The sequence below is a fragment of the Poecilia formosa genome, unplaced genomic scaffold (genome assembly GCF_000485575.1).
Source record: "Poecilia formosa unplaced genomic scaffold, Poecilia_formosa-5.1.2 Scaffold170, whole genome shotgun sequence".
Lineage (NCBI taxonomy): Eukaryota > Metazoa > Chordata > Actinopteri > Cyprinodontiformes > Poeciliidae > Poecilia > Poecilia formosa.
Window position 1 is genome coordinate 1,140,945 of NW_006800109.1, and position 12,360 is coordinate 1,153,304.

The 12,360-nt window shown below is 44.3% G+C and overlaps 1 protein-coding gene and 1 long non-coding RNA gene across 12 annotated transcripts in view; one reads left to right on the forward strand and one right to left on the reverse strand.

Moving 5' to 3' along the window:
• rbfox3a (RNA binding fox-1 homolog 3a) overlaps nt 1-12,360 on the forward strand; it is a 546,624-nt gene that overhangs the window by 525,776 nt on the left and 8,488 nt on the right. For all 7 annotated transcript variants that reach the window (XM_016677950.1, XM_016677951.1, XM_016677956.1 and 4 more), the window contains 5 exons: nt 582-642; nt 1,582-1,635; nt 6,976-7,108; nt 8,798-8,837; nt 11,797-11,855. In XM_016677950.1, the coding sequence (XP_016533436.1) occupies nt 582-642; nt 1,582-1,635; nt 6,976-7,108; nt 8,798-8,837; nt 11,797-11,855 (347 nt within the window). The remainder of the gene's footprint in view (nt 1-581; nt 643-1,581; nt 1,636-6,975; nt 7,109-8,797; nt 8,838-11,796; nt 11,856-12,360) is intronic.
• Nucleotides 1-12,360, reverse strand: part of LOC103146903 (uncharacterized) — a 140,287-nt gene that overhangs the window by 33,591 nt on the left and 94,336 nt on the right. Inside the window, exon 5 of one of the 5 annotated variants that reach the window (XR_001663778.1) lies at nt 6,805-6,821. The exons of 3 other annotated variants lie outside the window; for them this stretch is intronic. This is a non-coding gene — a long non-coding RNA (uncharacterized LOC103146903). Of the gene's footprint in view, nt 1-6,804; nt 6,822-8,873; nt 8,889-12,360 lie in introns of those variants that run through there. One more of the 5 variants, XR_001663777.1, reaches the window with a different exon arrangement.

A 12,360-nucleotide genomic window follows, 5' to 3' on the forward strand; every position in this document is an offset into this window, starting at 1 on the left:
AACTGGAATAAACGGAATTTTAAAAAGCATTTTCTGAAAGATCAACACAATGAAAGCAGCAATTAGACCAAAACTGTTCAAAAATACATCTTGCATTCAAAAACATTTTTTTCTACAGTTTTACCTTCACCTGATTCAATTTCTGTAAATAGATCAATTAAACAATCAGCTGATCAGTGTGAAACTATTAGAAAATGAAACCTGCAGCCGTTTGCTTTGCTGCTTCAGGATTTACTTTGTCGTAATCGACAGAACCATGAATCCTGCTCTCCTTTGGAGTGGCCTAATCAAAGTCCAGACTTAAAAATCCCCCAGTGTGACTGAATTAAAACAATTCTCCAAAGCGGAGTGACGTAAAAAAGCTCACTAAAACCAAGAATTCACATCTAAACATTTAAACTCTGGTTTCTGTTAAATTTGTCTGATAATCTGAAACAGAACTGATTCAAAAAGCACAAAAAGATTTTATTTTATTTTGAGAATGTCTTTCATTCCTTGGTTTGCTGCTTGGTTGTGGCCCTCCTGAATGTTTGGTTGTGTTGTTGGCGTCTAACCCCAGAACGTTTTTCCTGCCATGCCAGGTGAACAACGCAACCGCACGAGTGATGACAAACAAAAAGGTGGCCAACCCTTACACAAACGGTGAGTCACCACATTTACTGTTTAAACCTTTCAAATTTATCTACGTACATTTAAACTAGTTATGTTAATTAAAAATCTAAACTGACAGCATTATCCACTATTTGTTCCAGGAGAGCATCAATAATTAGCATTAATTTTAAAAAGTTCTGGTTCTACTGGGAGAATATTTCACTCATAACTTCAGAAAAATGTAAAATAATCTGCCAGTGGAACAAGCACTTTTTCATCAATATGAAGGAATTACTGATTTGCTGAAAAGTTACTTTTAAGTTAGTTTTGTCTTATTTGCACTAAGATATTTAAATCAAAAACACGTGGTAAGGTTTTGCATTTTTGCAGTGTGTGCCGATAAATGACTTACATCTCAAATCTCTACGTCAGAATCATCCTGAAGAAAAATGTTTCAGATGGGAATGTTTGTGTTTGTAGGCAAAGCATCCAAAAACTGCACTCAGGTAACAGTAGCAGTATTTCAATATATTTCTATTCAAGTAAAAACGTATTTGGTGAAACGTTTACTCAAGTACTGAGTAACTGATCAAATGATCAGTTATTTAAAGATTACATCATCAGATGGATCCAAGTATAAAGCTGGTAGTTCAGGTAGAAAATTATGGTAAAATATCAAAATCTGGCAAAAGAAAATGTTTAAAGTCAATAAAAAACTCAAAACTTTAACAAAAGCTGAAGGTGTCTGTCGGGTGAATTTTTGTTTTTCATTCAGCAGAAATTTTACTCAAGACTAGAGATACTTCAAAATAAAATTACTCAAGTAAAAGTGAAAAGTAAATTTTCTATTAAAAAAACAGTTACTGAAGTAACTGTAGGTGAGCAAACGCAGCGCTGGCTGCGGTGAAAGCTGTGCCGTAACGTCAGCTAAAAGAAGAAGAAATAACCCGTTTTCAATGTAATTTCTAAGCTGTGTTGTTGTGTCTGCAGGCTGGAAGCTGAACCCGGTCGTAGGAGCCGTGTACGGTCCTGAACTGTATGCCGGTAAGACTGTTTGCTTATTTCCCCCAGTGCCTTTCCGCCGCTATCAGCCGCAGCCAATCCCGATCTGACCCCCTGAATTCCTACAATCGGGTTCATCCTGAAGCGACTGAACATGAAATTCCCCGTGAATCAAAGTGAATCTGAGCGCGGCGCCGATAAGCAGTGGATGATCCGAGCCGCTCCGAGTGGCTGAGGGAGCCTGAGCCATTGTTTGCGCAGTGTGCAACTGTAAAGCTGCAGGAAAAGAAGAGAAAAAAAATGATTTCAAGAGCAAGCGCCCCTGCAACTGTTATCAGATTGTGGAGGCTGCTGCTGTGGATGGATTTGCCAAGTGCGCCAGATTGACTTTTACAGAGCTAACCGAATAAGGGAGATTGAGTGAGAGATATTGTTGGCACCCACCCTGTCGAAGGCCGCTATTCCTTCTGGTCTCAGTAATGGAGGAGCGAGATGAGCTCAGTGGGGTTTTCCCTATCTCTCCCTGCCTCGACATGCCAGCTTTATTGCTGTATGTTATATGAACCCTTTGCATTTTAATGAGGGGGAAATGGTACTATTTCATTTGGAAGAAGTGCTGAGCACATCGCGCCACTTTAACGGCTTTCCTTTCTGCTCATTAGACTAAAATCTGTTCATTCCCCGGACAGCTTTACGGCGAACCTCTAAATAACTGTCCATGACAGAAAGCAGTCATCTATCATTTTTATTTCAGCTCCAACCCCTCACCCTGCCTCCCACTCACCTCCCCCCCACCGCACTCCTTTCGTTTCGACATCTTCCTCTGATAATTATTTGCACACACACACACACACACACACGCTCCTTTTACGGCCTCACGCTCATTCATCTGGACGCGATCGGGGAGAATTTTCCCAAACCGAAATGTGAGCGTCATATAAGCGAACGTTCACGTTCCCGGCCTACATGCAGCTCCACCACCTGCCCCGCTTTCAGACTCTCAGACCAAAGCATCGCAGCATACAGAAATAGATAACCTATGTAGAACACAGACACTAATACATGTCTCCTCTTCCATGCACGCTTCCTCTATTTTCCTCACACACACACACACACACACTTCCCAAATCATCTCATAAATCAGAGGGAGTGTGGTCCACCACTCCAGGCAGGGGAAGCAGGAGGGGCTGCGTGATTTATTGGCTGCTAATTTTTCAAGTCGTCTTGACATGGCGCTGGAGTTTGCCAAGCCTAAACGACAACATATGCTTGCCAGCTGGGAAGATGGGAAACATAAATAAGAGATACATTTTTGAAACAAAATGTGTGAAAAACTGCTTCCTTTTTGTTAAAAAAAACAAGACTTGAGATCTTACAGTGTTTCCTCTTTCAGGAAAAAAACCCCAAAAACAACAAAAAAACCCAATCATGTTGCAGAATTTTCCCAAAATCGTCTCAGTTATAGTTAATATAGTTTCGGTGGGAGTAAAATGGGATATAAAGGCGATTAATCACTGTTTATCAGTCCTCATTTCTGTGCAGGAGATCAGTGAAATTGGGAGCCATAAATCCTGGCTCGGTGACAGCACACTTCGTCTCCATTCGTCCTGGCGCTACAGGTTTATTGTCCTCAAAACCCATTCAGGAGAATGACGGATGAGAGCCTCACGCCGGCTCCCCGCTCTTAACCTCTTCCAGGGTAGATTGGCTCCTCCTCCCGGTTGGGGAGGGCGGCTGGCGGGGTCTGCGGCATCGGCCCCTGGCTCCACTTCCTCCTCCAACTGAGGGCTCCCAATTAAACGAAGAGAGCTGGCAATAAAAGTTAGCGCTGGCACAAATGATGGTGTGCAGTAGCTGGTAGGCAAACAATAGCTGTGCTTACCTTTCTCCTGTTTTAATGTGCACTAATGTGATTTTAAACTACATAATTTATGCAGAATGGACTCAAACGGCCATGCAGGAACACATGGGTGTGGTGCTGGAAGTGGCAGCAGCGTGAGCGGCTTCTCTGTTAATGGAAATGATTAATTAGACGAGCGTTACACGGTTTCATATCAGTTTTGATTTTACTGTTCATCAGAACAAACCAGATTCAGGTGTTGGAGTCGAGTTAAAACGGAAAAGGAACGATTAAAACGGCTAAGAGAAATCCTCGGAGGCGGATGTGCGCGTTGCACTGTTTAGCTTGTTGCCATGTAATTGGCAAACTTTTCTTCATTACTGGCGCTGGAGGCTTTGGGCGCCGCAGACAGCTGTCACTTAGAGGCGCCGTCGTATGGCCGCCCCCTCAGGCTACCACTCACACGCTCTCCTCTGCAGCTAATTCCAACAGAGACAGCAGATGAGTGGCTTTTCACTCACCAATTCATATCTTCACTTACTAAGGTGGAGTTTTCTTGAGGACTGGTGGAAATCCAGCAGCTGTGTAAATGACAGAAAAGAAAGGCTAATTGCCGTCTTAATATATGTAGACAGATCCTCTCATTGTTGGAGTGTACTTTAGGGGGATAATTAAGCTCCAGACTCTTGATTAGATTAAGCTGTTTTTGGTCCCCGGTGCGTGGATTAAACGCTGGTGTATCTGAGCAGGAAGTATTAGAGAGCTCAACCTTGTGGAAAATCAGATCTTTCTTTATGGGAGCCGGTTATGACCCCATCATTGGCACAGAGCGGGATTACCCCGGGTCCGACTGGCTCTGCAGGTATTGAGCTCCTCTCAGGTTGACACGGATGACATATGAGGTGCAGCGTGACCCCGCCGCCCTCCAGCACATAACTCATATTTTCCCCGGCGCCCCTCCTGGAAAAGGTGTTTGACTTTGGTGGCTGGAGCCGGCGTGTGCTCCTGCTCGCCGCGCCTGTTGTTGCTTTTCACGCGCCTACCAAGGTGTGACAGTGTCTTTGATTTATGGGTTATTATTGAAGCAGTGTAGCCTATCGCCAACTCATTATGAGTTTACATTCACATACATCACCGCATGCAGATTGCATACAAATTTTCAAAAAAGAAAGGAAGACGCATAATTTATTTTTCTTTGGAGGAAACACCTTAGAACGAGGGTGTATGTGCCCTTTAGCGACTGCATTTTCTGACGTCCACTGCTCCCAAAAAAAAGACTAATTTAAATGTCAAGGTCAGCACTATAAATCACTTTTGGGGGAAAAGGGGCACCGGTTGGTGCAGCAGCAGTAAACAAAGTGGCCTGCATGTTAGTGGGTGGGTGCAACGCTGGGCGTCACCTGGCCAAATGAGATGCAAACTTTGAATGTGTGCCTGGACCCACTAATGGAGCATGATGTTAATGGTGGAAGACATTAAACCTGGCTCTGCGTGTTTTTAAAAGCACCACTAATCTGTCTCCTTGTCAGCTTTATTGAAGCAGCGGGGCCGGACTGCAGCGTTGTTCATTACGGTGCCCAGTGGTTGTAACCAGCTGCGGGGTTAACGCCACAAACACTGAGCGCGCGCCGACGCTTCCTTCTGATTGGATCCATGCTATTAACCGGCCAACGAGTTCGTACCCTCCGATCGGAGCCGCTCTGCCATGAATTCACTCAAAAGTCGTCATGGAAACGAGGAAAGAAGAAAAATTGGGTTTCTGCAGGCTTCAGCAACTCCAATTTGAGTTTTTTAAAACCTTTTGGCTAATATGTCCAGATTTATTTATGTTAACTAAAATGCTACTTTTTATTCTCTTAATGAATAACTGTCATAATTTAGCTCAAAGATAATTCAGGAGAAAATTGTATATTGGACTCACTTGACTGATAGCTATTTACACCGTCAATGCGCCCTCTAGTGGATCCTTATTATAAAAGTAATATAATAATCACATCTTTTATGAGATTGAAGATGTTATCGGACTGTAACCCATGTGTTCATGGGAAACAATAATTTATTACTCAATCTTTCCTCACGTTTGATTGTTGTACGCTGACACATAGATCAGTCCAGGGAAATGCAGTTAAATAGTTTTTGTCTTTACAAAAAGAAAAAAGAAATAAAACCACCGTCTGGAAGAATCTCTTTTAGCTCACATGAAAATTAGCTGTGCTTCCAGCAGAGATTGTGCAGCCACAACCAATATGAGTTAAATTTAAGAACTGTATCATGACAGAAAAGTACTAAATAAAACTGCATATGTTATGTAGCAGTTTCCTATTTTTGCACAGAATGAATCAAAGTCCGTATGGATTAGCAACAGAACTGAGCCAATGGCGAAGACAAACATCCAGCAAACAGCGAACAGTTACAGATGCAACAAAGCTAGTTATCCAGGTACGACTTTACCGAATGTAGTGTAATAAAAGAAAGTTTTATACAAACAAGATAAATTTAAAACAAAAAGTAAGCAAAGAACAGTAAAGCATAATTACACATTCCAAGGAGCTTATTTTTTACACCCCTCCCCTTACATCAGTTTTTATGTTAGCCTAGTTATAACTCTCTGATATTCATATCTGTGACTGGAACAACCCATTCAGATGTGCATTGTGAGGAAGAATCAATCATTTTTAAGGTAGTATTAGCCTCAACTGCCCGAACCCCCAGAACTGAGTGGAAGAGTCTGTGTGCGACTCAAACGTTTGGCTAAACAAAAAGTCCTTCAAGAAAAATAAACTACATATGAGAGTAAATAGTCTTAAATTAGTGTATTTAAGGATAACTTACTTTTTAAGACTTTTTAATTTTAGATACAGCTTGAATAAGTTGAGGCGAGGATGACGATGGGGTGTTTCCAGAGGATGAAGGATAATGGTGCTGACTGTTTTTTGATGGACTCGGTGCAGGAGGAGTGTGAGGGAATTACAATTGCAGGAAGAGTGGAGCCCAAGTTAATCATGTCTGTAGATCAGAGTGTTTGTATGCACCTCTGCAGGCTGTAATCAGACAGCCTCCGGACTGATTGAAGGTTAAACGGAGACCTGAAGTTCCCATTAGCTGTCCTCTAATCTTGCCTTGGCCATTTTCTCACATCTGCCTTCGCTTTTCACCCCGAGAGATCAGCTGATTGTCGGATCATCCAGTCAGGTTGTCCTGGAATTGCTCCTCTTCAATTTAAACCCTTCGGGTCCAAACTGTGCGAAAGCTGTGGAGCGAAACTAGTGGTGCGGCATCCATTAGCCGCCCGGACGCCAAGGCTGGCGAAGAACGGCAAATGTGGATCCTTGCTGAGTGCGACACAAAGCAGCGAGCTGGGGAAGGGGAGATGCTCGATGAGGCGCACCTAGAAAAGATTAAATCTATTGTTTCCTTGTCTTCCACATAATGCATTCTGTCATAGAGAGAGCAGAGCCACACGTCCCTCTCTAATGTATTCTGTCATAAGGTAAGCAATGCCAAGTGGAGGCTTTTCTCTGAAAGTCGTTTTCTCTCCGCAGTAACAGGGTTTCCCTACCCTGCCACAGGCGCTACGGTGGCCTACAGGGGTGCCCACTTGCGGGGACGGGGACGAGCCGTGTACAACACGTTCCGCACAGCTCCGCCTCCGCCACCCATCCCTGCTTACGGAGCGTGAGTCTCTACTCTCTAAACCTCTGAACACATCCACCAGCACTCCACACAGTAACCTCAATTCACCTCAAGTAATCAAATTCAACATGTTAAAATGTGACAATATAGGTCCATTAAACACAGAGCAATGCATTTTAAAGGAGTAGTATTATGTATTATTCATAATACACTCCATACATGAAGTGCTGCTTTGATTCTTTCATGCATGTTTGAGAAATCCTGTAATCTCCATGGCAACCATTCAGCTGTTAAAACGCCTGGATGGACCTGGCCCCGCCTTGAAGACGCAGCTCCTCCCCCACTCAGCTCCTTCAGACTAGCCAGCAGCAATTAGCAACCAGCTGGTGGAGCTGCTGAGGTCAGTGTAGGAGCTGCTGCTCAGAACAACGCTGGTGAAAACATTAAAGGGTTAACAGAGGAGCCATGTTGGGATGACTTCCTGGAGGCGGAGCTTCAGAAAGAGCAGGAGCTTCTTAAAGAGACAGAGGCCCAATTTCAAGGCATTAAATCCCAAAATAAAATTTCTTTCAAGTCACATTTGGTGTATATAGCATTTTTATAACTGGAGGTAACATAGTTACTTAATTATGCTACAAAATGGCACTGTCTGTGGAAAACACATAATACCACCACTTTAAAAATGTATTTTTTATTATTTGAAATTGGGCTGACAGAGCAATGCTCCTCACTGAGAAGTTAGTCTGGAGATTCACGGTTCCACCAGGTGTTTGCTACCTGCGGCTGCCACTGGTCTGCAAGAGCTGAGTGGAAATCAAGGATTCCTCAAACACGGATGAAAACATCAAGGAAACAATCCAGGAATGTTTCTGATGAGGGAATAACAGCATAACACGACGTGAAGCTAGAAAAAGATGATATAAGAAGTATGCCGGTTCTTTTCCAGTTGAACTTTTATGAGTATGTGAGTTCTTCCAATGGACTCAGATAAAACCTGAAGATTAAAGCTCCTCATCTCTGATTCATGCAAAAGGAGCCCCAACAAGATTCCCTTTTTATTGGTCTGCTGTCATTTTCTGTAGGCCAGAATCATTAAAATAACCAGAAATAAAGCACACAGTAATACATTTATACTGGTTTCAGCTTTTCAAATCAAATGGTGAAATAAATAAATTAGTTTTGAGTGACTTTATAGGTTTTTGAGATTAAAAGCATAGAGGAGATGTGAGTAAACCTGAGAACCTGCAGGGTGAGAGCTGAGATTAGCGGGCCGATCTCAGAGGACCGGCGCTGATCTGCTGCCTCTTATCAGCCGAGGTGTGTGTGGCCGTGGGAGAGGTGTGATGGCGGCCGGCCGGCCCGACGCGAGGGGCCCGGCGCGGCCGCCTATCTGTGATTAGATCAGGATCAGACCAGAAATCCCACGGCCCCTCCCTCCCACTCTCAGGCCCTTTGCTGCCGCTGGCAGCTGCTTGATTTATACAGCAGAGTCATGTGACAGAGCTGCCTTCTCCGCTTCCTATTGTCCTCCCCTCCTCTCTCCAACAACTGCAGCGACTGGAAAGACAAACAACTTTAGCAGAGCAGAAAATTGGACAGGGATTTGAGATGGTTGCACCTTTCAGTTTAACGTGTCATTCATTATTTGTGGAACGGCGCGCTGCGGCTGCCAGGAACCTGACCTCCCTGGCATGCAGACTAACTCCTCTTTCCTGTCCTCCAACTTCGCAGGGTGGTGTACCAAGATGGCTTCTACGGCGCAGAGATCTATGTAAGTACAGTCGGCTTTTCCTCCTGGCTGAAGCAGACACGAGGCTCAGCCCTGGAGACAAAAACGTGATCTGCTCAGCAGCGCCGCTGCCAAGCCCGCGTCGATTAGGCCTCGCTCCGCCGTGCCAAGAAACCCGACAACAAAATTTAAAACCCCCTCAGCTCCTCCCTCCTCGCTCCCTTCCTGTGATCTCAGACTTTGGCAAAGAGGCGGACCCTGACTCAGTGTCCCGTGTCAAGTTGGGTCATTTAGATTCTTCCTCCGGTGCGGCGCTGGCTCTGAGGGCTAGCCGGGATATCCCTGCCCGCCCCAGGGGGGTCTGCCCGGGCCGGAGTGGAGCCAGTTGCCCCCAAACAGCCGTCACCGCCAGGGAGATAAGAGCAGCAGCAGATAAAGCGATTTGCCGTCCCTCTGCACATCGCCCTTCACACAAGCTGTGGAGATGATGCCGAAATTACCGCACTGCCCCACTCTGACACCAGTCCAAACCTGGATGTGTGTGTGTGTGTGTGTGTGTGTGTGTGTGTGTGTGTGTGTGTGTGTGTGTGTGTNGTGGAGTGCTTACTGAGCGAGTGAGTGTTGTTTTGGACACAGTCAAAGTTTTGGCAGTAATATCAGAGGCTTGTTTAGGAGTGGAGAAGCCAGTTCGTCCCTTTGATTTTCCCACTGCTGAGACAGCGAGATGACAGTGGGCACGGCGGCGGTGACAGCTGCTTCTCACTTTCACCCCGGCCGACGCATGGCGGCGGCGTCTGGAATGAAACGCTAAACCCAAGTGATATATGGCTTACACACCGGCCCGCCTGATAGGACTGTATTTCAACAGCTTTTATTGCGCAGACACCCACCGCCACAGGAGAGAGCGGCGCTGCGGACCGAGAGAGGCTCAGCTAGCGCCTGCTAAGTCATGGCCGCTCTGCTCCAGTGACCTACAGGAAGGGCAGTGGCCAATCACAGTCGGATATCTGGGAAAACTATGGGAAAGTAGTTCAGCCTTAGAGATGCAAATCTTTCATTGCCTTTCGACTTAATTCCAGTTTTTAGAGTCACGATTCGATTCAGAAACCAATTTTTATATCACAAGAAAAAGACAACGTAAGCAAAGAATATTTATTTAAAACAATGTTGTAAAGTTCCACATTATATCTAATTCCATCAGTTTATATTTAAACAAAAATAGGTTTGTGCGTAAAATTCTGTAACTTAAATTACCAGCTAGCCTCGCTGCGTGGCCTCTTCTTAAATGAAAATGAAGAAGAAGCCATTAAATACTATTAAATAAAAGAATCAAACCATTTATTTAAAATAGTTTGATACAAAATTTTTGAGCATTTTGAATCGATTGCAGGATGGTGAACTGTGATTCTCTACAGAATCAATTTTTTTTTCTGCATTTCTGTTCAACCTACAGACGAACTTCCTGGTGCCATGTTTAATTCCTAACAGGAAGTCATGTTCATTTTGAAGCAATCTGATTGGCTGATAGGTTCTAGCTTAGCGCCACACTGCCCCCTATCGGTTGGCATGTTTAAAACAACACTAAAATGCAGATTTGATCTGGAAACGATCCAGTGTTGTGTTTGGGTTGTTTTTATTATATCGATAACCATAATAAGAATTGAGATTTATTGTTGTCAGAGTAACAGTGATGTTTAAAAAACTTAATGTGTCCATATTTTTACAATTTTCTCTAGTTTGTTCAATAGGGGTGTCAATAAGTGTGAAAATATGATTAGATGCAGCCTTTCATGTGAACGGTGTCCTAAAGAAGCTACTAATCATCAGGTTTATTGTTGTCTCAATATTGTGATGAAGCTAAGTCCATTTCGCCACCCCTGCTTCTGAGTGACGTCTCCGTTCTTCTGCACACACGGGTCGCTTTGGGGACGCAAACCGCTGCGGTCGCATTTAATTAGTAGCATGAACGACCACGCAAAACAAATTGTATTTCAGCAGAAAACCATCAGATTTGAGCATCAGGACCGGCTGTGGCCCAAACAATCAGTCAGCGCTGTCAGAAACAGCCCATGCATGCAGCAGGACTGCATGCGCTAATACATATGCATGCTTCTCCATGCAGAAACACACCACTGCACACGTACATGATTGCGCTAACACACACCCTCCTTGACAAAATAACAAATGTGCAGCTCTGCTGTGTGCAGGATTTGACAATGTGGTGATTTATTGGCCCCTGTTTGTTGGGGCTGTTGCCGTAATCAGCGCGGTCCCAAGGCAGGCCTGTCCCACAGGAAGTCATCTGCTGTGACTTCCTGTCCCCTTGGAAAACAACGACTGGATCCAGTTGGATCGGGACGAGGACGCTCAATCGGACGACCCCCTCCCCCAGTTTAAAAATGAATGGAAACATGCATTATTAAGAGCCACCTATCCGGCGTATGGACACAGACAGGCACACACTCTGGTGGCGCTAATAGAAAAACAGTGGGAGAACAGCTTCATTTTTCAGAGAGAGTAATAGCAGCACTTCACAATGAGCTCTTTAATTCCTTCCCCACTCTGGCAAATGAATACAGCAGTCCTGACTCCCCGACGCTCCAAACGCCGTCGTCTTGCTTCATTTGTGAGCAGAAGAAGAAGCGGCTGCGGATAAACATCCTCCTCTGAAAACGGGATGGATTTGGGGAGTCGGCTCCTGTTGCTGCTCCTCCACTGGACTTCTGGTGTCACAATAAGTTGCTCCCCAAATGTGCTGCTTCCTCAGATCATCATTCACTCCCCTAATGCCACCTCCTGCTGCATGCACCATACATCAAACAGCGCCCTCCGGTGCCTCAGAGGGGAGCTGCAGCTCCAAGGTGTGGGCTCAGGACCAGAACACTGTGCAGTGACATTTAAAGCTCCCAGCCTGGATTGTTGTTTGCTTGTGTATCTGAGTTCTAACCTTTCTCTGAGCAGGTTTGCTTAATCACTAATTAATACTTTGGTATTTTAACAGGGCGGCTATGCAGCATACAGATTTGCCCAACCCACCACCACCGCTGCTTACAGTGACAGGTGAGACTCCCTCCCAGGCAGCAAACACTGCACCAACCACTCAGAGACCTTTAATTACGGACATGGTTCTGGTCCAGCTCTGGATCATAAGAATCACAGAAATGTTTTCTTCTGTTTTAGTATCTGCATGCTCTGAGAAATAAAAGCTACACATTTTCTAGTCTTGGTAAAATCTCAAGTTTTTTTGTCAGGATCTTGACAACAAAATTACTGATTACGTTCTCTAACGTTGTGATATTTTAATAATCTCATCAAAGCAAAATCTCAGGCTGATTTTAAATAACGGTTTTATTTTCACAACATAAGACTTGAATCTTATGTCATTATCTTGCACTAATAGATGTCTGTTAGTTTAGAGTGCAGCTATCACAACTCAAACTGTTCTTGTTGTAATAATCTCATTATATGATTTTCAAATAATTAATATTTTATTGCATGAAATAAGCATTAGATCACCAACCAACCACTAAGAACTCTGGTTCTCTCCTTCACTCATCACCTGTAG